This window comes from Monomorium pharaonis, chromosome 1 (assembly GCF_013373865.1).
Source record: "Monomorium pharaonis isolate MP-MQ-018 chromosome 1, ASM1337386v2, whole genome shotgun sequence".
Taxonomy (NCBI): domain Eukaryota; kingdom Metazoa; phylum Arthropoda; class Insecta; order Hymenoptera; family Formicidae; genus Monomorium; species Monomorium pharaonis.
Window position 1 is genome coordinate 23,729,635 of NC_050467.1, and position 20,263 is coordinate 23,749,897.

The window sequence follows — 20,263 nt, forward strand, 5'->3', positions numbered from 1 at the left end:
GCAGCTTTGAGAATACATGTCTCCGAGGCGGCGAAGAATATTCTGGACAAATTCGGGACGTTTGATCTCGAGCTCAGAGGGGAAGTGGAATTAAAGGGAAAAGGTAGGGTGACATCTTACTGGTTGACCGGTTGCTCGGAGCCTGACTCGAGGTTGGCTGTGCCAAAGTATCGCAGGCTCAGTAGCAGTCAACCCGAGAACAATTTAAATCCACTTATCTTTCCGCCAAATAACACGAACGGCCCGAAAACTAGCAACAACACCTTTATCAACTTAGCAGAATTATAATGATTAATATTTAGCTCTTTAGGGTATGACAAAGAGGTTGCAATTGGGAACTGCAGAGGAAAGGGAAATTTGTAATGTCCCACAAGTATCATTTAAGTTTAAGGTATAAATTTATGCGCAAAAATTAAAGACCCGTAAGAATGATCGTAGAGGCGCTACTATCATTTTCGTACTTTCTTTGATGTGTAAAAATGACTTAACGCTACAGTCTACATCGATGTGAATTGGATGTAATAAGGTAGTTGTAGTCACATTATAATTACAACTTTTATTCGAAATTTTTACATCGATAGCGTTTTATTTAAGTAAAACAAAAGAAAAAGATAGGCTCTTCGTGGACAGGAGTATGTGTATTAATCAGTATTATTTAAGCGATACTGATCATCTAGCTCTTTATCTTAGGGTACAAGCACATTGCACAATTGATACATATAATAATTTATCATCTTAACAATAATCTACAATAAACTACTTTCTAGTCTTTAGTTTCTTCCCTTTTGTTTTAATGTAAAAGTTTGAATGTAAAAGGAAAATATAAAGCAATTTAACTTAATTTTTCTCAATACTCATGTTAATGTGCTTTTCGTGTATGTCACATCAGTGTATTAATTTTATACAATATGTATCATGGTCAACATGTATTTTTAAACATTACAATGATATTAGTGTCTCCGAGTTTCTTTCTTTCGTTATCGTTATTATTATCATGATCAATATCGCTACTGTAAAACGATTATAAATCTCTGTGATCTCTATATTCTTATTTGTCATTATGTCTAGAAGATCTTATCGATCGATTCTATTTGTGACAAAATCTTGACAATAGAGATATTATCGTTGTAAAACTACTTAGACGCCAGGAACATTATTAGTCTGCAAAAATGAAAAATTACACGTTGTACATATAAGTTGCACTCTCGCATCGCATGTATTATATTGTAATAAAATAACTGCAATAGCTGTCTATATCGCGTTTCCAAAAGGATCGATCCTTTACCTAAAACTGATGGCTTTTGCGGCGAGAAGTCTATTGCATTCAGCCGTGTCCGGTAGCGGCAACGTGAAATATGGGCTCTCATTTTCCTGCTCGGTGAACTCGAATCTGTGAATTCTCGGATGGACTTTCATATCGCCAAACGGGCCTTTCAAGATCAAGTAATAAACTGGTAGCGGATAAGTAGTTTTTGTCTTTAGTATCAGCTACGAAACATATTTTCATACTTAGATCGCACAATGCGTATATCATGATATATCGAATTTATATTTCTCACATTTCTATAATCTCCTTTACTCTTAGCTCACGTACTCGCGCACGTATATAACGTGTGTTGCGATAAATTAAAGCTCTCTCTGAAATTATAAAGACATGCGGTTTTTCGTACTTGGTAAGTTATGTCTCGTTCTGAACTTTGAGTAGGATCGCGCTGATTGCTGTTAATCCTGGCCTTCACTACCCATTGATTGTTGAAAGCGCCGAATCGTGAGGTTTCGTAAAATAATTTATGAATAAATTCGTCAGTACGATATGGCTTCATCTGTAAGTCTACAAATGATAAAATTTTACAGATAATTGTTAAATCCTTCGAGCATCGTCCGTAGCTATGAAAGGAAAACAAGATACATTTAAAAAGCAAGTCAAGAAAGCTAAAACTAAAATCGTGACACAAAAGAGTTATTTATATGATTGTAATTTCCGTTGCTGCTAAGAAAAAAATCACACATTTTTTCTCTCTAGCAATCTACAAATTATTTTAATATATCTGCCTAATATGTTAAATAATACTCGACAATTGATACAGACCGTTGAATGTGATTTTCTCGTAGGACAAAAGATCAAAGACATTGTCGTAGAGTCTACGTTCTTCCAAAGTGCGAGCATCGATCTCGCGCAAAGCCTCCATCACATCCGCGCCCGTACGATGAGGATGAACACAATGATTTTCGTGTTCCGGGATCTCGTGATTCGGGCCTCGCCAAGGACAACCGATTCTACTATATTTGCAACTAGATATCCTGTACAAGTAATTAGATATTGATTATGTGAGTAACGTATATAAGATACATTGTACAATAAGGAGAGAACATGTGTAGGAAACACGTAGGGACATATTCATTCTTAATCTGCGATATTAAATTTTGGGGAAATTTAGGGAAATTATGTTTGTGTGCACATAAGTAATTGCCTTCTACTATTACGTATTTGCATAGTCCACCTGTAACTGCATTGTAAAGAAATCAGTCGCACATTAGTTAGAAATATCGATGCACATTAGATAGAGGTTTCTCAATAAGCAATTCCCTCGGACGCATAATAAGGTTTATAAATTTTATTTTACCTTTCCTCGCACATAGCCTCCTCATGGTGTTCTAAGGAATTTCGCGGAAACTCCTTTGCGCAATATTGACATTCGGCGGGTAACTCGGACACGGCTTTTTCAACCGCCAAATTTCGTGACGCGGTGGTTTTGCTGATTTCGATTCTGCAGTTGGGACATGTTGCCATCTCGTCCCGCAGCCTGGCATCTGCGAGGACATGAGTGAAGCAACCAGCACACATCAAGTGTCCATTAGCACACTGTGAACATCATTGCAGCATGTATTATTAACGTTCTTGGGTTCTGTTAAACTTTCTTTTACACACACACACACACACACACACACACACACATATATTTTATATATATATATATATATATATATATATATATAAAATATATATATGCAAGAAGGCTAAACACCTCGTTTTCGTATGTTTATAAATGAATGCATCATCTCTCTAAATTACAAATTTTAACGACTCTTCGTGAAAAACACAATTTTTACATATTCAATATTATTGATTCAATTAACAAGTTTCTTTTTTGTTCATTCGATGTTTCGTTACGCATAGCGTTCATTCTCTGGCTCTTATGTACACACTACAAAACCCCCAGAATCAATCCAAATAGAACCAAAAAATTAATGTCATGTATATTACCATCACTTTGATGTTTAAACCTGAAACACAAAATCGTATAGATACTCATTAATCACAAATGTACTTATTGAGTATGTTTAAATTATTGCAAGTATTCTCGAAGGAATTAGATACTTTTAACCGATTATATCGATGACAGAAGGGAAGAAACAAGGATGATGACAACGTGGGATAAGTGAAAAAGGGTATTTTATGCGAAATAACTAACTAATAACCTTTAAGAATATTTATTTTTGTTTTCTTGCACTATACAGTTTGTACAGATCTTTCTTCATTTCTGTATTCGCTTTCTCTCCCTCACTCTCACTCTCTCGCCATTGACTATAACTGATGGGCATCAGTATCGCATTAATCTAACATTAAGTCTTTGTATTCTCATTATATTCTCCGAATATGTCCCTGCCACTCGATATTTTCTTACAGTAAACATAGCATTTCTCTCGTAAAATCCAAAATATTATTATATATTATATACTAAACAGCTACAGATATCTAGAATCTTAAGTACTTCATACTATTTTATCTAACCGATTTAATTAGAGATACTAGCAAACACGGGGCTTGCAATCCCCCGCTATTCCAACCCCCCCGCTATGTGAAAATCACAGAAACAAATATCATTCTTTATAATAATGCGATGGGTTCTGCATAAAAGAAAAGAGGGTGTGCGAGGACGTTTGTAAAAATGTACAAAACTGAAAGAATAATAATACAATGGACGTAAAGTCATATCACAAATGAAAGCGTCTATGTCTGCGTGTCTGCACAGGGGACTTTTTACACTACGAATTTAACGCACATGTCCGTTTAACATTAAGAATATCAAAATAAGTGTAATACAGCTTCTCTCGTACTGCAATAGTTACAATAGTTATCATAAATTCCTTCTCACGCCGCCTCTCTCGCGTATCAGTATTCTAAGGAAAAGTATATCGAAATGAAAAATTAGCTTCTCTGGGGAACATCTACAAACAGTTTTCACCGTATATATATATATCTCTCTCTCTCTTTCTCTCAACGTTCTAAGCGGATATGAGCTGCATGCATACACACAACAAATCAGGAGAATGCTGCTTACAGCAGCATTCTCTCTAAGGTATCTGCTCAGAAACTTTCAAACTTATTCAAACTTTCAAACATATATCTCTCCAGTTTAATTGAAATACTATATATATTTCTCAATTTAAACTGAAATTTAAACGAACGCGCAATTTCTTGTAACTTTTATATAGTATATGTCAAGAAAGAGTATTCTCTCTTAAATAAATGAAATATTTGATCTCTCAAGACAAGGATATGTGTACACGTGTCTTACAGTTTTAATATATCAAGTCGATCCATGAATATTGTAAAAGAAAAAACTATATTTCCTTATTTGTCGTATGGATTCATCACAGAGACTCACTGATAGACATATATCAGTGGCACGTTATTTTCTCTAATGTAATGAAAAAAAATATAAAGTCACCTACCTGCGGAAAACTTAATATGTCTTGCCTTGTCTCAATGGACAAATGCATTCATTATTCAACCTGTATATAAAGCTCAGTTTATAAAAAACAGGGGACTGAGTGATTACATTGCTATTGTATTTTCGGTTTTTTGAAGTATAATATTATTTAACATCATTGACACTAGACAGAAATAAAGAAAGGGAAAAGGTTCTAGTTAGTGGTCACGATTTGAACTGTCAATAACACAAATAGAAGGAAACAAAATATATACAACTACTTTTACGTTAGTTTCACACTTGGCTCGCAAACAACTTGTTATCAAAGCGAAAGAAAAAAGGAAAAGCAAACAAAAAAGATGGAAACGGAGAGAGAGAGAGAAAAAGAACTTTTAGCAGAGGGATAAAATGTGTTTGAAGGAAGGACAAGGGGGTAGCGATAGAGCTAGGGCGACGAGAAATTTTGCTTCTGCATTAAGCGTAGACAAACTTTCTCCCAGAACAGCACGTTTCCACGTAAGAGATTCTGCAGCCTCTAATCAGACTCGGTCGCATCCCACGAACGGAACGTCTGTCGAAAGACAGGAGGGGGGGAAGGGTGTCTTCGTATACCTGGCGAATACCTCGCGAAAAATATCATTACAACAAATTGACGACCAGGGACTCGTTTTGATTTTCAACGAGATTTGCGCACCGCCGTTCTAAAAATTGACTTCGGAGCGAACGGGTCGATGGACTGCCGCGGCAGACATAGGGAGAGGAGAGGGGGAGGGAGAAGGAGGAGGGGAAGGTGGGATGGTATTGTCTGCCGCGACTCGGCTCGCCGGACGTCGTGAATTTTGAGAGCGGACGGGGCAGGTTTTCATTATTTATCTTGCGATAACGCGGGGCTGCTTGTTGCTCGCTACGCCAGGCCTCCCGCGGAAGAAGGAGAAGGGTAGGTGGGAGTGCGAGGGAGAAGGTCGACCGACCTACCTGATAGACGGCCGCGCGAGGCAGATCGAGGCATACTGCGCAGCAGAGGATGCCGCCCAGGCGGTGTTCCAACTTCTGCTCGGTTTTCGCGGCGTCCTCGGGCCGCGTTGTCCTGCGCCGCTTCTTGTCGGGCTCGTGGAAGTCCTCGGGCTTGTCGTGCTCCTCGCGCAACGGTGCCACGACGGCGGGGGCCGCCGCCGTGGCGGCTACCTGCTCCGCGACGCCGCTCGACGATGCAGGCTCGTTGCTCGGGTCCGCCATGTTGCTTGTTTTGGAGTTTTCCCCTGAGCGAACGCGAGAAATGCGCAGATGTAAAGAGACGCCGTTCTTCCACCTCTCTCTCTCTCTCTCTCTCTCTCTCTCTCTCTCTCTCTCGCGCGCGCGCGCGCGCGCGCTCTCTCACTCACTCACTCGCCGTCGTTCGCCCTGACCTGACGTAATGCAACGCGCGCACTAGCGTTCCCCTCGCGGTTCTCCGCCTTCGCTCGTTCTTTCCTCCCTTCTGGCCCTTTTTTTCTCTCACCCTTTTCGGACCGCCCGGAACTCTAGCACGCCGAGCCGGATGCTGGCCTGGCCCTGCTGTTGTGCGCCGGAAGCTAACAATTTTCGGGGTTACTCTGGCGTAAGTGCGAGTAACCTCGTAACATACAAACACTTGGCATACGTGCAGATGTATATGTATGTATATAGCATCCAAAATCAATTTAACTTGGCAAGTGGAAAATATATATCTAAAGAACGTCTCTCGGTCTCTCCCTTCCGTTTCCCGCACCTTCCAGCTGTGCTCTCATACGCACGTTCCGCGCGATCGCATAATTTTCGTGAGAGGATCTTCCGAATGAGGTTATGTCGCGCGAGGCTGCTCCGCGATCGAATAGAACGTGAAGCAACGTGAATGACATGAAGTTCGGCGAACGTCGATCGCGATTCGCGAGGACAGGAAGTTCGACGGAACAGAAGAGAAGAGAACAATCGATTCTCACAAGGTACGACGGGAGGGACGTCGATCGATCGATCGAGCGGAACATGGCCGCGGGGTACGTGATGCGGCGTTGACGAGACGGGGAAGACGGCGGATATCTGCGCGTGGCTGGGGATCGATCGATCGCACGAGTGAGGCGTGCGTGGAGCGAGACGTGTCGCACGTTGGCGGGGGTCAGTGATCGAGAGCACCATGCTGCTTTGTTTATGCGCGCCGTGGGATTTAAAGACGGGATTTAAAACGGTGACGGATGGCTGACGGAGAGACAAGTGAGAACGAAAAACCTCCATTTTTGAAAACTCACACGTATTGGACAGTTAGACGAAATGTAAAATGATAAGCATGTGTGTCTGATTTTGTGTGTGTGTGTGTGTGTGTGTGTGTGTGTGTAATAAAATAAAAATATGTACGCAGAGTGTTTCATGTAATTGGTGCTACAACCGGGAAGGAGGGGGGGGGGGGGATTCTACGTGAAAAACAAAGTAAAAAACGTATAAATTTCCTTTGTATAACGCACGTGCATCATTGCTGAGCTAATAAAATTAACATAGAAATTTTAATGAAATATAAAATATCTCATAAACTGTTTATTTTTTGATAATTATTAAAAAATAAATAATTGACCCTCCAGTTACGGAATACTCTGTATAATAATTAATATAATAAAGAAATAGATATCCATATTTACTTATTTATTCTAATTTTATTACAAAGTAAAAATATATGTATCTTTGCCGCGCTCTTGATTCGACAATTAATTATCAGTTTCTCGTTTCAGTAAACAAAGGAACTATTTTCGAAGGGGAACCAGATGGGCGTAGGCCCTTCCTTCCTTCTCTCCACGGAAATAACAGCAATTTCCCCCGGACAGGAAATAAATCAGAGATAAACGCAAAAGTTAGCAGATATATGCACGCGCGCGAAACGCGCGTATCGTTCGCCAGGGCGGCATAATTCGGGATGATTGATTAGAATTATAGCGAGTGGAATCTCGATCAGCACGCGCAATAAAATCACGCCCCGGATCAATCGACGCGCTATCGGACGCACGATCGACGGGGTCAGTGATCGAGCGAATGCTTTGTTTACGTCGATCGAGGGAGGGACGACGCGCCGTATACTTCTTCCCGCGACAAATAATCCCCTTCCCCAAATTCCACTTTGACTTACAACGCTTAATCTCCGCTCGAGAAAACGCGGCGACTACGCTCACGAGAATGATAATGACGTGACTCATTTCTCGCCGAGTCGACTTATTTTGTCGTAGCGTCCGAGATAAGAGGAACGCTGATGTTTTTCTTATAGCGAGGTGACAAACGGAAAACGAGCTCGCGCGGGTTCTAATGAATTCTGAACGGCTATTTCTCCTTTATCATCCAGCAGCACGACCTTCGAGCTGCTCGACACATCGGGTAGCAGTATATATAATGCGTAGTTCTGTGGAACAAAGCGACCGCTGGACGCCCGCATGGAACGCGCGATTAATATTCAATATTATCGCTAAACACGATCTGCATTTGCGTCGTCCATATTAATTTCGAATGAGTCAGAGCTCTTTATCTATAATTACATTTTTAAAAAAGGCCAAATTTGGCGTTGGACAACGTTATAAATCGAATAAACGTCGTTTTGTAGAATTAAGTCGACGAAAAATTGAAGGCTCGCGTCAGGCACTAAATAAAATTGCCCGTCGTGATGAAATGCGCATATCATACGTATCAACGACGTATAGCTGAACGTAATCTCGTACTTACACTCTCTCGTATATCCGATGCTCGTACGGGCGCCGAATTTTCCGCAAATTTTCCTGCGTGGGCCTGCGGTCAGCGGCGATTTACATCACTTATACGCGATCGGGTCGTCCGCGTATGAGACGAGTGCTCGAACTATGGGGACGCGTCGCATCTGCTGCACCAGATGCACCGTACAGAATTACGAAGGCCCGACCAATCGCGCGAGGCTCGCGAGGCACGCCGAGCGGGGCACGCCGAGATGCACAGCTGAGCCTTGGGCATCGGGAGAACTGCGCTCCTCGGCGAAACAGACACGGACGCGATGAAGAAAATTTCATCAAGATCCTTCATTCCTAAATTTATGACGTTGCTTAAAGAAACGAAAAAAAAATTATAGTGGGTAGGAGAAATATGGAATTTTTCGCCTTTGTACGGAAAACTCGCAAGGTCGCGAGGTAAATTTGCATAAATTGCTTCATCGCGCTCGACTCGGCAATGCTGAGGGTACGAGAAATAATGTTAACTTCACCAAATACCTTCATTTTTTTTTTTTTTATTAATTCACTTCGGTATTTTAGCTGATTTATATCGCATATTCGCATGTAATTATCTTCCTAAATTCACGAATGCGCAAAGCCAAAACTGTATATTTCAAAAAATTTTTTACTCTACGATTTCTCGCACACTGCGTCATGACAAGAGCAGGACGCATTCGTCTAGAATGTCTAGGTTTCGCCGTATGGCTGTACAAATAATTATATGCGAATATCGCTTAATTCTCGTGTACATTCGCTGTGATTGTTATGTAAGGATTCGATGGAAAAACAATTCATTCGCGCGTACCGCAAATCTTCGGAAAGCTCAACTATTTCGCAACGCGTTCCTTTTCGCAAACGCCACCCTCGATGCATACAAAAATAACGCTCATTCTTTGTTAAAAAAATTTGATCAAGCTACTACAGTACTATCTGCAACGGTGAAAGTTATTTCTTACAGAGAAATACTATAACTTCTTTATAACCATCACATTTAATTGTACATTCAACTGTACGCTGGTGCACGTGTTGCTAAACTGAAAGTTGGAAACGTATATCGCCAATGCCGTCAATTGTACCAACCAAATCGATTTACATTTTTTAGTATGTGCAATTCTTATCTATTTATCATTTTATCACACTGTTATTCGTTAAACAATATTGTGTTGTATTTACATGTCCTGAATCGGTATTTATATATGTGGTTTTCCTTGTGGAGAACTCTATTGTTTCACGTTTCAGAAAACTCGGAGAAATGTACAGTATAGCGTATTAACGCTACAAAAATGTAGAAGAGTAGAAAAACTTTCGGTATACGCTGCCGTTACTTAAATATAAACGTTTTCCTAGACATTGTACAACCGAGAATGCGTTTCGAGACGGCTGTTGACTTTGTACTTTCTATATAGTATTCCCGAAATATTCTTCTCGCTACGTTTAGTGTTATTAGGAATTGACGTGTCTAATCTAGGTCAGAATACAGAATGTTCTAACAATAAATGTTTATACGCTTTAAGTGTTTAAGTTATTGCTCGGCGTAAGTAGCTTCTTTCAGGCCACGGCACGCTCACGATAGTCTCTTTTCTCAACAACCGCGCGGTAGATTATCGCTCCACCGCGAAAACGCGACATCATAAATAGTATCTTGCTATGTACATGCGTAATGTGTGCTTAATTTGTTAGTATTTACAAATACACAACTTCTCAGATTGCGACTTCCAGCCGTGTGTCTCTTCTCAAACGTGAGTTTCCTTCACGTTTCACTCTTCGTCGGCATTGCGCCACATTCTGTTGTTCCTTCTCTGAGTAATATCACTTACATCTGCAAATGATATAGGGATGACATGGTTACGAAATTCTGTAACTAGAAACTTTTTTATATTTGTCGAGAAATCTTACGTGTGGCTCTAGCGCACCTGTCGCACGGCGATTCGTCTCCGTTGTCATATCGCCGTTTAACGATTCCGACAACTTGATGACCTGCCGCTGATTCTGTATATCAGATACAGTCGCAAACATTATGTTGGTAGAGTTTTTGAGTCCGTTGTATGATTGTTCCAATTGCTTCAGCTTGCCAATTAGTTCTACATCCGTTGCGCGTATCTCGTTCATCTATTAAATAAAAAATATTAGCAACCATCGAAACACCGTTCGTAAATGGATGCTCATATTTATGGTACGCACCTTCTCCGTTAATTGCTGGATCGATGCCAGAACGGAAGTTTGCTCGGTCATCTTAACACACTCCCCTTGTAAGGACATCATTGTCGTGTTAATGGCCGTCGTTGCTTCTTGAAGCGAAACCAACTTTTTCTGCAACGGTAAAAAAGAGACATAAATACGATATTTCAGTGCATATTTACTATAAAATTTATACGTTACATGATACTTACGCGATCCTTGTTCTGATCATCGGCGACCCATTGCAATTTGCTCGACAAGGTCTCATTAACGTGCGTTAAATTATTCATTAAATGCAATATTGTGAGGTTTAGTTTGTCAGTCTTAACTTGCGTTTCGTCGGTACTTAGTATCTGAGGCTTTTGAGTGATATTCGACAATTCTAACACAGTGTGCTGCAAAAACACAGCGATAAAAAAGCGAATAAACATTGAATAAATTAACTACTTTCATTATCGTCAATCAATACTTACCTTAATACTGCTGATGTTTTGTTGCATGATGGTCTGCGCATCCTGTACCTTCATATTCGTTTCTTTCAGCGTGTTCACTGTAGCCCCGAGGTCCCTTATTTGACTGCCAAATGTCGCAACACTGGTTGATAGTTCATCCAGCCGTTTCGGCAAATTGGCCATCTCTGGCGCGGCTTGAAAGTACTCCTGTACTTTGTGTAGGTCCTGCTGAATATGCGCCAGCTGCAAAAGTATCGATCCGAAAAAGGTGTGAGTCATCCTAGGTCAGTATCGCAATACCCAATTATAGATATATGTTACTCTTGTGCGGTTTTACCTGTACCGTAAAATTGTTTATCTGCTGCTTGAGATCGGACAGTCTGGTGAAAATTATTGTTTGGTTGTTCTGGAGATCTCTCGACAATGAGTGACATTTTTGCAGAGCGTCCGGGACACCCTCGCTGCCTGCTATCACTGTAATATATAAGTGATTAAACATAAAAGTTAAAAAAAAATTAATTGCACGATATTAAATCGATACATTCAATAAAATATTGTTATAACAATTCACTGAAAGGTTCTAATTAAAAATATTTATAGAATTTGTTTTTCCCCAAAGCTTTAGATATTTAAACATAAATGTAAATGTAGAACCAATTATATCGTGTATCAATAGCGATATTTGGGTTTACTTTTATTTATTCGCATTTTTGATACAAATATAACTTTTTTTTTAATTATTAATTTAACCGCATAATGCCGGATTTCGCAGATGTTAGACCAATACCTTGGTCTATTTCAGTTCGCAGAGCGGCAAGCTGTTGACGAACATCGGTGAACAACCATACCAGACTGGCGGTAGCTAATACGGAGGCACACGCCAAAAAGGCGTTGCAGGCCTTAAAGAATCCGGGACAAGCGCGACCCCTCCTGCCCCTGCACTTGCGCCCATTTCTGGTGGAAACGTTCCAGTATTCCGAACGATCGTCACTGCTGTCCGTCAACAATTCCTACAAAAAAGTAAGGAAAACAAATGTCAATTAATCTTTATTTTAAAAAATAACGATATAATCTTTATTCGCGTACTACAGACAATTTCTTCTCGTAAATCATTTCTTATCTTCTTTCGCGACATATATAATTTTGTTTTGTCTTTTTCACATCAACTGAAATATTTTTAGTCGTCTGCTGTTATCTATATTTATGACTCACTCTTTTATCTCGTTTTCGGGAAACAATACAAACATTGACACAAATGGATTTCAAGGGATAACTTGTTTTTGCATATGCTGGTAGAACCGTCTTCACCGGAGTCTTTCATTACTTATACGTTACGTACTGGGAAGGGAGTCTCACTTCATCTATCATTTACTTTTTTTTTTACCGTTCAACAGAGCATCGCCCCGACGATGTGTGTTCTTCGCGGGGCGAAAACCGACGCTGAAGTTAATTAATTATCTTAATCACCTGCGAGCTGCGTTTTCCGGAACTCCGGCGAGAGATAGCGTGCGCCGGCGCCAGGGCGTCGAGCTCCTTCCGCTTCTTCATCTTCTTCGTCGGTTGACGAAGCGGCACCGTCACCGCCACCGAGTCCATCTCAAGCAGGACCGTGCCGCCTATTTTTCAAGATAAATCCCCTCGCCGGGGATCCGCCACCCCCTCGAAATTGATACACTTCACTTGCCGACGTTCTCCGACTGATGACGCCGTACGATCGTCGCGAGCTCGGAGGATCGTTTCGTGATCATTTCTCGATTGTCAGCAAACAATTGCTGGAATCGCCGGCTGTCTCGATGTGCGAAAATTGATCGAAAAGTCTACATCCTCGTTCGTGAAAATAATCCCGGTTCGCTTCCCCGTCGCGCTTTCGGGGCTCTTTAATCAAATCGCGGCTCTTGTTCAAACATTAAACATATCTCTACGCACATTCATTAATTGGTTGCTATTCCTAAAATTGATTACGTGAATAATTGTGTAATCGATCTAGAGATGTGTCAATCAAGGTTTTTTGACGAATTTTTGAAGCATAATTAATATTAGGTTGAATATTAATTACAGATTACAAGATTTCTATATTGGAAGAAAAATAATATTGCTTATGATATAGTCATTTTTAATAAAATTTTATAAGATTGTCAATATATATGATTCATATTCAAATCTTTTTATATTTGAAATAATCTTCGAATAATTCTAATTTCAATTATATAGAGATATAAAACTAAATTGAATAGTTCGCACATCTCTAAATCAAATAATATCATGACCGAAATTGAAGTGTTGCGATCAGCGTCAACGCAAAGTTTCAGGATGCCAATAGTAATTTAAATAGTACAAATATTATTTTTAAAAATGGCTGAAAGACATTAACGTAAGTGAATATTAACAAATGTATTCATAAGACTTCTTAAACAATTTTCTCTGATAAAGAAATAAATTTCGAATTAACGTTGTACTGTTAAGCAAGAAAAAAAGGATTACAACTGACGTTTTAATGTTATGCAAAGATACATATGTAAAACTGGATCGTTTATTTAAGATGGCAAGATTATTATAATCCTAATTAACGTTTCTCAACAAACCTAACACTATCTTTTTATCTCGTTGACATTTTCAGACTTTTAATTCAGACGCCGATTTTTTTTATCGAGTAATTTTGATAAACCCAAGTATCCAGTAGAATGTTATTACCTCACGTTGTATCATGTTCACGATAGTTGTCTATCTGAAGAGCGAGATTTTAAAACCCTCCATTAAAGTTTAATTAACGGTCTGTTATCGCAAAGAGACGGTGATCGCAGCACATGATAAATAATACATGTCACGATACAAACAAACCAAACTGCAAACAACCAACTGCATAATCAGACGTTCTCTTACATCACAAACACATTTCACAAAAAGGGAAGAGGAAGCAATTCGAAATAGGGATCGAAGAATCGATGAAAGATGAATCTCATAAGCGGAAATGAAAAAAGAAAAGAAAAAGAACTCCGTTGTCCTCGTCGCGATTATTTCAAAGAGTTTCGAGAAACCGAGAAGCAAACGGCAGAACTTTCGGCGTGCCGAACGTCGCAACGACACATTCGTCACTGAGGCAAAAGGCTCTTATCATCAGCCGGCCGGTACCTGGTCGGTTAACCACGTTTGCGTTTCCCACATGCGCGTATACGTTATACGTACGATGAAAGGCCGGCTCTGAATTGAACATGCACGTGACACGCACGATGCACGGTGACTATTATATCTCAAGTGAAGCGAAACTGCTCGGCGGCACGAGAAAAAGGCGGCAGCGAGCCGACTGATAAGAGCAATCGTTGCCGTGTGACGTTACTCTTCTCTTTATTTTTACTGCCGTAGAACCGTTCGATAAACGCGATAACGAAGATGCGAGATGCGTCTCGAATGTTGGTCGTCACGCTCGCGATAATCTGACACTGCGACTCACTATTTCAAACAGAAGCTGTTTCAAACAGAGGCTTTGTTAAGCCTTAATTACGGTAATTTGATGATCCACTTTGATAAGAGAGCAGACAACATCTCGCTCCACGAACAAATTGTTCATTTTCGTTTTCTGTTTTAACTAGAGTCGTCTGAAATCGAATCGACACGGAAGAGAGAAAAAAAAGGAATGTTTGTAGTTTCGAAATTAATTCTGGATAACGAAATCGATTAGATAAGAAAAAATCCGTGAGCTGATTAATAACGCGTCGTGCGTACTGAAAGCGAAAGGTACAATAACAATATGTCATCGTCCCGTAATTGGACCTTTTGTTTCTAAATCGTAACTGAATGGGTCGTTTAACCGCGTAAAATATCTGCATGACGATAATATTATCACGACATTTAACCCGTCAACAATTTGGTTGATATTATCATTAATGTTATTATTTGATGATACGAAATTATCGTGACTGGAACGCGCGAGGCATTGAAAAATCATTTCGCTCAAAAATCTTTCCGTTTGGAGCATCTTAAGTGTCCGCCCTCGTTTGAGCGCGACTTAAAATCCAATTTGAAGGGTTTCCGATGCAATGTTAATCCGACACGACGCGGCTCGGTCGTCTGGATGGAAATACGTCGCGACACGATTACGCTTACGGCCCTGAACTCGATAAGATACCGATATGCGAGGAGGGAAAAAAAAGACAATTTTGTCGTTCGCGTTTAGTTTCGAGGTCGCCGTGTGTATTATTCACTGGGCTACCGTGCGATAAATTCTCCACGCTAAAAACGTTTCGACTCTCTATCAAATTATTAAGGGTACTTCCAGGAAGGAAGATAGAAAATATCGAGGGATCGTTGTAAAGTAACATTGAAAAATCTCGAAAATTGATTGAAACTACATGAACGTGGAAAATTTTAGTGATGTTGTGTACACACATAAAAATATCATTCGTTGTAAGAAAAGCGATTATTCAATTTTAGTTTTGCTTTTTCAAGTAACGTTTATATTTACGAAAAATACTTTCTTGTTAATAGACTTAAATATAATTAATAGTTTATTTATTTATTTAACTAATAGTTTATTTTTAAATAGACTAAAATATAACTAAGATTTGTTACAGAAATATAAGTCTATTTTATCTGAAATAAATTTCTACATAGACACTAAAAAAATTACACGAACTATAAATATTACTTCCAATATTTCATAACTCCCGCAAATCTGTCACAAGTTTATGATAAGCATTAAATTTATTTAAATATATCATAAATTCTAATAATTTTGTTTAACATATAAAAAATATTAAGTTAAATCAAACTCGATTATGCTTATTATATAATGAGTTTTATTAAAATTTGTGATATTTCAAGACAATCATCAAGAAAATATTCTTTAATAAGATAACCATTACTTACTAAAAGGAAAAAGGTAAATTGAGTAATCGCTTTTCCCTCTTAGTTGTAGAATTGATATTTTTCCGTGTGTATACGAAAAGACAAACATGCCGATTATGCATATTCCACGAGTAGACGAGCAAACAAGTGCAATTTCGCATGTGTAACGATAACCGAAACAAATTTTCCTCTCTCGCTGGTATCTCGTTAAATCGCGTGAGATTGTGTACGTTTTCGTGAACGGATCTTCCGCGGAGTCACGCGCATGTTCGAATCTGCGAATGCATATCGCCCGGAAGAAAGTAGGTACATACGTTTCTCCACGAGATTACGATAATGCACTGCATATATCGACGGCATTAAACGACAAACGTTCGATCGTTCGTTAATTAAGCGGATGTTGCTCAGCCGTTCGTCCTCGCGTGGACATACGCAGAACTTTCATTGTGCGTAATAGCTGACTAATCCTGCTGATTAATTAATATTTAATGCCGGTTCGGGGCCTTTCCTCCGTCGGCTCTTTTTACGGACGCTTCATGGATTACTCGCACTCGAACAAACCGCGATACTTTGAGAAGTTATTTGAGATATTCAAAAGGACGGTTTTACTGAAGCATCTAAAAATTTAGCTATGGACATAGATTTGAAAATAATTTTGTTCGGCCATTAAAATAATTGTGCAAGACGATCAAACTGATTGCTAAAATGTCCAAATATTTCTTGCAGTCTTGCTCATCATGCTTGAGCATTTAACGAAATTATTTTGTTTTTTCTTTTTCTTTGTCACCTGAAAATTAATATTCTAAAAATTGACTTCATTCAGGTATTAAAAATATTTTCGCGATTTTTGTCTTCCGACTTCCATATTTATTTTACATTACCTCGCGGCTATTTTTAATTTCTTATCTGTATCCAGTTAATTTTCCAGATACTTCAGTTAATTCGTAACACGCGTGTGATAATTCTTTTAATTTCGACGAGCAACGGATTGACTTGAGGTGATTATTAAATCAAACAAATAAAAACGAAACAGCTGACACAACATACTATGTACGTTCGCTTTAAATTCCAAGGAGAGATCCGCGGAAGCGAGTGTCGGCGATACATCGACTCAACGCTGCGCCGGAGTTTCTATACACATACACGCATGTGCCTGCTTAAATATTTATTGCGTTTGCGTCAGCAAGAGAAGTAGATTCGCGTACTCGATCGCGCGACAACTCGCGTGCGGCCTCCAACTGCTACGAACATCTCTCCCCTCCGCGTGGTCAAATCGGAAAAAATATCTCTCGTCACGTGGATCGAAAAATCGCAGAGAAGTAAAATCGACGAGCAAATTTTTTTAAACGTGGTCGGCGCCAAACGTCGCGTCCGATCTCGATCTGTCGCGTTGACCCCGCAAAGACAGATAAAACGTGAGAGACTCAGAAAAGGCCGTGGCTCTCCCGTGGATTTTAAATGCAAATCTATGCAAATGCCAGGGGGACGATTTTACGGTGCGCGTTAGACTCCTCACGGCGTGCAAATCAACTTTATATCGTCACCCTTTCGGTACTATCTAATTTGTTGCTTCCGTATTTATTTGCATTCGGGCATCCCGTTCTTAACTGCATTTTCTAGAGCTTCTTAAATTTCTTTTTCTCCGTTACCTAGAATTAATATTAATAAAAATTAACTTCAATCAGACATTAAACATAGCTTCGCGATTTTTTCCTTCCGATTTCCATATTTCTTTTATAAGCACTTTCGTAGATATTTTTAATTTGCTATTTATTTTAATATTCTATCGACATTATATTTTCATCATGATTAATGTCATTAAGATATTTAATTAAGATGTTCCATTTAAATATTAATAAAATTTATGTGAGAAATTTATATTAATCCAGAATATTAATACAAAAAATTAATGTTTGCATATATAAATACATTTAATCAATATGAGGATTAATCCTCTGGATTAATATCTCACATTAATTTTATTCATATTTTTTTAAATACCTTCGCGATCCATCTGTTTCCAATTTTCTCTGAAACTATCCCTCTGGCATTCACATTCCACCGCATTCACGGTCCACGTTTAATAATCGAACGAGGACGCGGCGCTCCGAGGACTCGAGCGAGAAACAGACGGGGAAGAAGAAGGACGAGGAACAGGAAGAGTGTGGGTGGCGAGCTCTCGTACAGAAACATGCAGAACTTGACCTACGAGTGGGATGAATTATAGAAGCGATTCTAATCGATTACCGCACGGCGGACAGAAACGGGTGGACGGCACAAGCGGCAGCGGCGACGGCGGCGTCGGCGTCGTCTCGTTTTTCTCAGACGAGAACCCTCGAAGGAAGAAACCCTCGCGGATCGGATAATGAGAAGGAACACGGAGCCCCGGACGATACACTCACGAAGAACCCTCGACGAAACTCTCGCGACGCGGTATGCACACTCTTTTTTCTCTCTCTCTATTTCTCGCCGACAGCTGCGCCGTCGTCCCGTATCGACTCGCCGAGGGTTGGTGGGCGACTGAAGCCCCGTTGGAGGGGTTTCCATGATAAGAGTATGCGTAACGGCACATAGGGAATTTCGAATGGCGACACCGGCGAGCTACACACGCTGAGCACGAATTTGATAAGGCCGCGAATTAAGTTTGATTATTCTTATCACGTCCATATTTCTACGCATGCCCTGCAATCATTTCGCTTCGAGCAGTTTAACAAAATGCTAGTTAAAAGAATCATGAATTACAGTAGTGATTATGTGTAAATTTTCATTAAAAAAAAAAATAAAATAAAAGATACGCAATGGCAAGGCGCTGACGATGATGAGTTCTGTATCAGAGACATATATGTGAGAAATAATTATATTTACTACTTGAGAGTAAATAATAATTGTAGGTGAGCGGATTTAATGTTAACATTGAAATATACGTAAATGAACTATATTTCTCCTTCAATCAGATTCATATTATATATTCAGGAATTTAAAAAATACATGTGCATAGCACATAAATATGTGATGATTACATCAGATGATTCTAATAAGTATTGAGACGTTCTTAATTTATGTAACAAAGTCATTTATTCGTTTATTACAATTTTTCGTTATTTATTCGTTTATTACAATTTTTCAAACAAATGTAAAGTTTACCTCAATTGTTCAAGTGTATAAAATTTATTTTAGTGTATACACAATGTCTGAAAAAAGTTCTTAACGTTTTCAAGAGAGAAGATGATAAAAGAAGTATAAAACACAATATTTCTTTTAGAAACTTTAAAAACATATATATATAAATAGATTTAATTAGAACCTTTCCTACTGCATTTGATAGTTGCTACTTATATCAAGAGATAAAAAATAGTTTTTAAACGAAGATAGCATTTACCTGACTTTATAGATATATCCATTTTCTTAATCTCACCATACAGTACAGCCGCCAGCCAGGATAAAGCAATCAGCCAGAACATGATTAATATTGCTGCTAACCACAAGGACACGATCCGCATGTCTGACTTGTTGCACCCGCAGGACTTGCCATGCTGGCTCCTGGACATCCGCGACCTGTGCCGTCTGCAATTGAAAGATACCACCCATCGCAACGATGCAGTTAAGTTAACTGTATTATAAGATTGTTATTCAAATAATGTCCATTTCTATCAATGTATATTAACTTTAACTTTGGTTTAATTAATTTCATATCTTTTTTGAATAGAGATAGAATTAGAGAAAGATAAAAAGTAAATTAAATTATAAGATTAAAATTAATGTACGTTGGTGAAATGTTATAAATTTGTTATAAAGAAAATAATTACTACCGCTTGACTTTCTTCTTCTTCTGGGGTGCGAGGATCAGGTCGGTGCTGTCGGTGTCGCTCTCCGACAACAGATCGAGCAGATTGATGGTCTCCTTCGGGTTCGTCTTATCCATCCTCGTCGGGAGCATGTGCCGCATGTCATGAGCACCCGAGACCATTGAACAGCCGTGGCCGATCGCAACGTAACGACATAACCTCCACGATTTATTTCGGACACCCCGACAGAGTACTGTTCTCTTCTCACCGAATAGCCGAGTGTACACACGTTTCCGATTAGGATACTTCGATTAAGTTTTACATGCTTCATGTACCTCGCGAGCCAGAACGAAGCGATACACAGCCACGCACTTATCACAACATAACCTATGAGGTTACGAGACGAATCCGTTTCCCTCGCACGCAACTTGTGCACTTTTCTTCAATTCTTCTCTTTTCCCTCTCCTTTCTCTCCTTCTTACTTTTACTTTATCACCTTTATCTCTCTTCCTCTCTTCAATGACAGATCTTCATACCTGCTTCGTTCACAATGTGGAAAGTGT

The 20,263-nt window shown here is 39.4% G+C and overlaps 3 protein-coding genes and 2 long non-coding RNA genes across 12 annotated transcripts in view; 3 read left to right on the forward strand and 2 right to left on the reverse strand.

The window, feature by feature from the left end:
* The window catches only part of LOC105838162 (atrial natriuretic peptide receptor 1), a 69,096-nt gene extending 67,842 nt beyond the window's left edge, over positions 1 to 1,254 (forward strand). For 3 of the 4 annotated variants that reach the window (XM_036295315.1, XM_036295317.1, XM_036295316.1), the window contains one exon: positions 5 to 288. In XM_036295315.1, the coding sequence (XP_036151208.1) occupies positions 5 to 288 (284 nt within the window). Of the gene's footprint in view, positions 1 to 4 lie in introns of all 4 variants that reach the window. The other variant, XM_012683483.2, reaches the window with a different exon arrangement.
* LOC105838164 (cysteine and histidine-rich protein 1 homolog) lies at positions 542 to 8,814 on the reverse strand. 2 transcript variants are annotated; one of them, XM_012683497.3, is made up of 7 exons: positions 8,427 to 8,814; positions 5,691 to 5,974; positions 2,625 to 2,863; positions 2,090 to 2,301; positions 1,671 to 1,831; positions 1,286 to 1,488; positions 542 to 1,161 (listed from the first exon to the last, which is right to left on the reverse strand). In XM_012683497.3, exons 2-7 carry the CDS (start codon positions 5,949 to 5,951, stop codon positions 1,134 to 1,136), a joined length of 1,104 nt encoding a protein of 367 aa, XP_012538951.1. In that variant the 5' UTR covers positions 5,952 to 5,974; positions 8,427 to 8,814; the 3' UTR covers positions 542 to 1,133. The 2 variants fall into 2 exon arrangements, with proteins under 2 accessions (XP_012538951.1, XP_036151213.1); XM_036295320.1 differs by lacking the exon at positions 8,427 to 8,814 and adding an exon at positions 3,266 to 3,285 and having other exon boundaries at positions 5,691 to 5,805.
* LOC118648857 lies at positions 6,810 to 9,332 on the forward strand. The gene is made up of 2 exons (XR_004965462.1): positions 6,810 to 6,941; positions 7,451 to 9,332. It is a non-coding gene; the product is annotated as an uncharacterized LOC118648857 (long non-coding RNA).
* LOC105838163 lies at positions 8,941 to 20,199 on the reverse strand. 4 transcript variants are annotated; one of them, XM_012683495.3, is made up of 8 exons: positions 19,725 to 20,199; positions 19,295 to 19,479; positions 11,411 to 11,547; positions 11,095 to 11,316; positions 10,834 to 11,016; positions 10,625 to 10,753; positions 10,357 to 10,552; positions 8,941 to 10,262 (listed from the first exon to the last, which is right to left on the reverse strand). In XM_012683495.3, the coding sequence occupies exons 1-8, from the start codon at positions 19,880 to 19,882 to the stop codon at positions 10,201 to 10,203; spliced, it is 1,272 nt and encodes a 423-aa protein (XP_012538949.1). In that variant the 5' UTR covers positions 19,883 to 20,199; the 3' UTR covers positions 8,941 to 10,200. The 4 variants fall into 4 exon arrangements, with proteins under 4 accessions (XP_012538949.1, XP_012538947.1, XP_012538943.1 ...); XM_012683493.3 differs by lacking the exons at positions 19,295 to 19,479; positions 19,725 to 20,199 and adding exons at positions 11,861 to 12,083; positions 12,541 to 13,174 and having other exon boundaries at positions 11,417 to 11,547; XM_012683489.3 differs by lacking the exons at positions 19,295 to 19,479; positions 19,725 to 20,199 and adding exons at positions 11,861 to 12,083; positions 12,541 to 12,829.
* On the forward strand, positions 11,226 to 12,600 carry LOC114254875. Its single transcript, XR_004965461.1, has 3 exons — positions 11,226 to 11,357; positions 11,876 to 12,093; positions 12,468 to 12,600. It is a non-coding gene; the product is annotated as an uncharacterized LOC114254875 (long non-coding RNA).
* Positions 20,200 to 20,263: the final 64 nt, after the last annotated feature.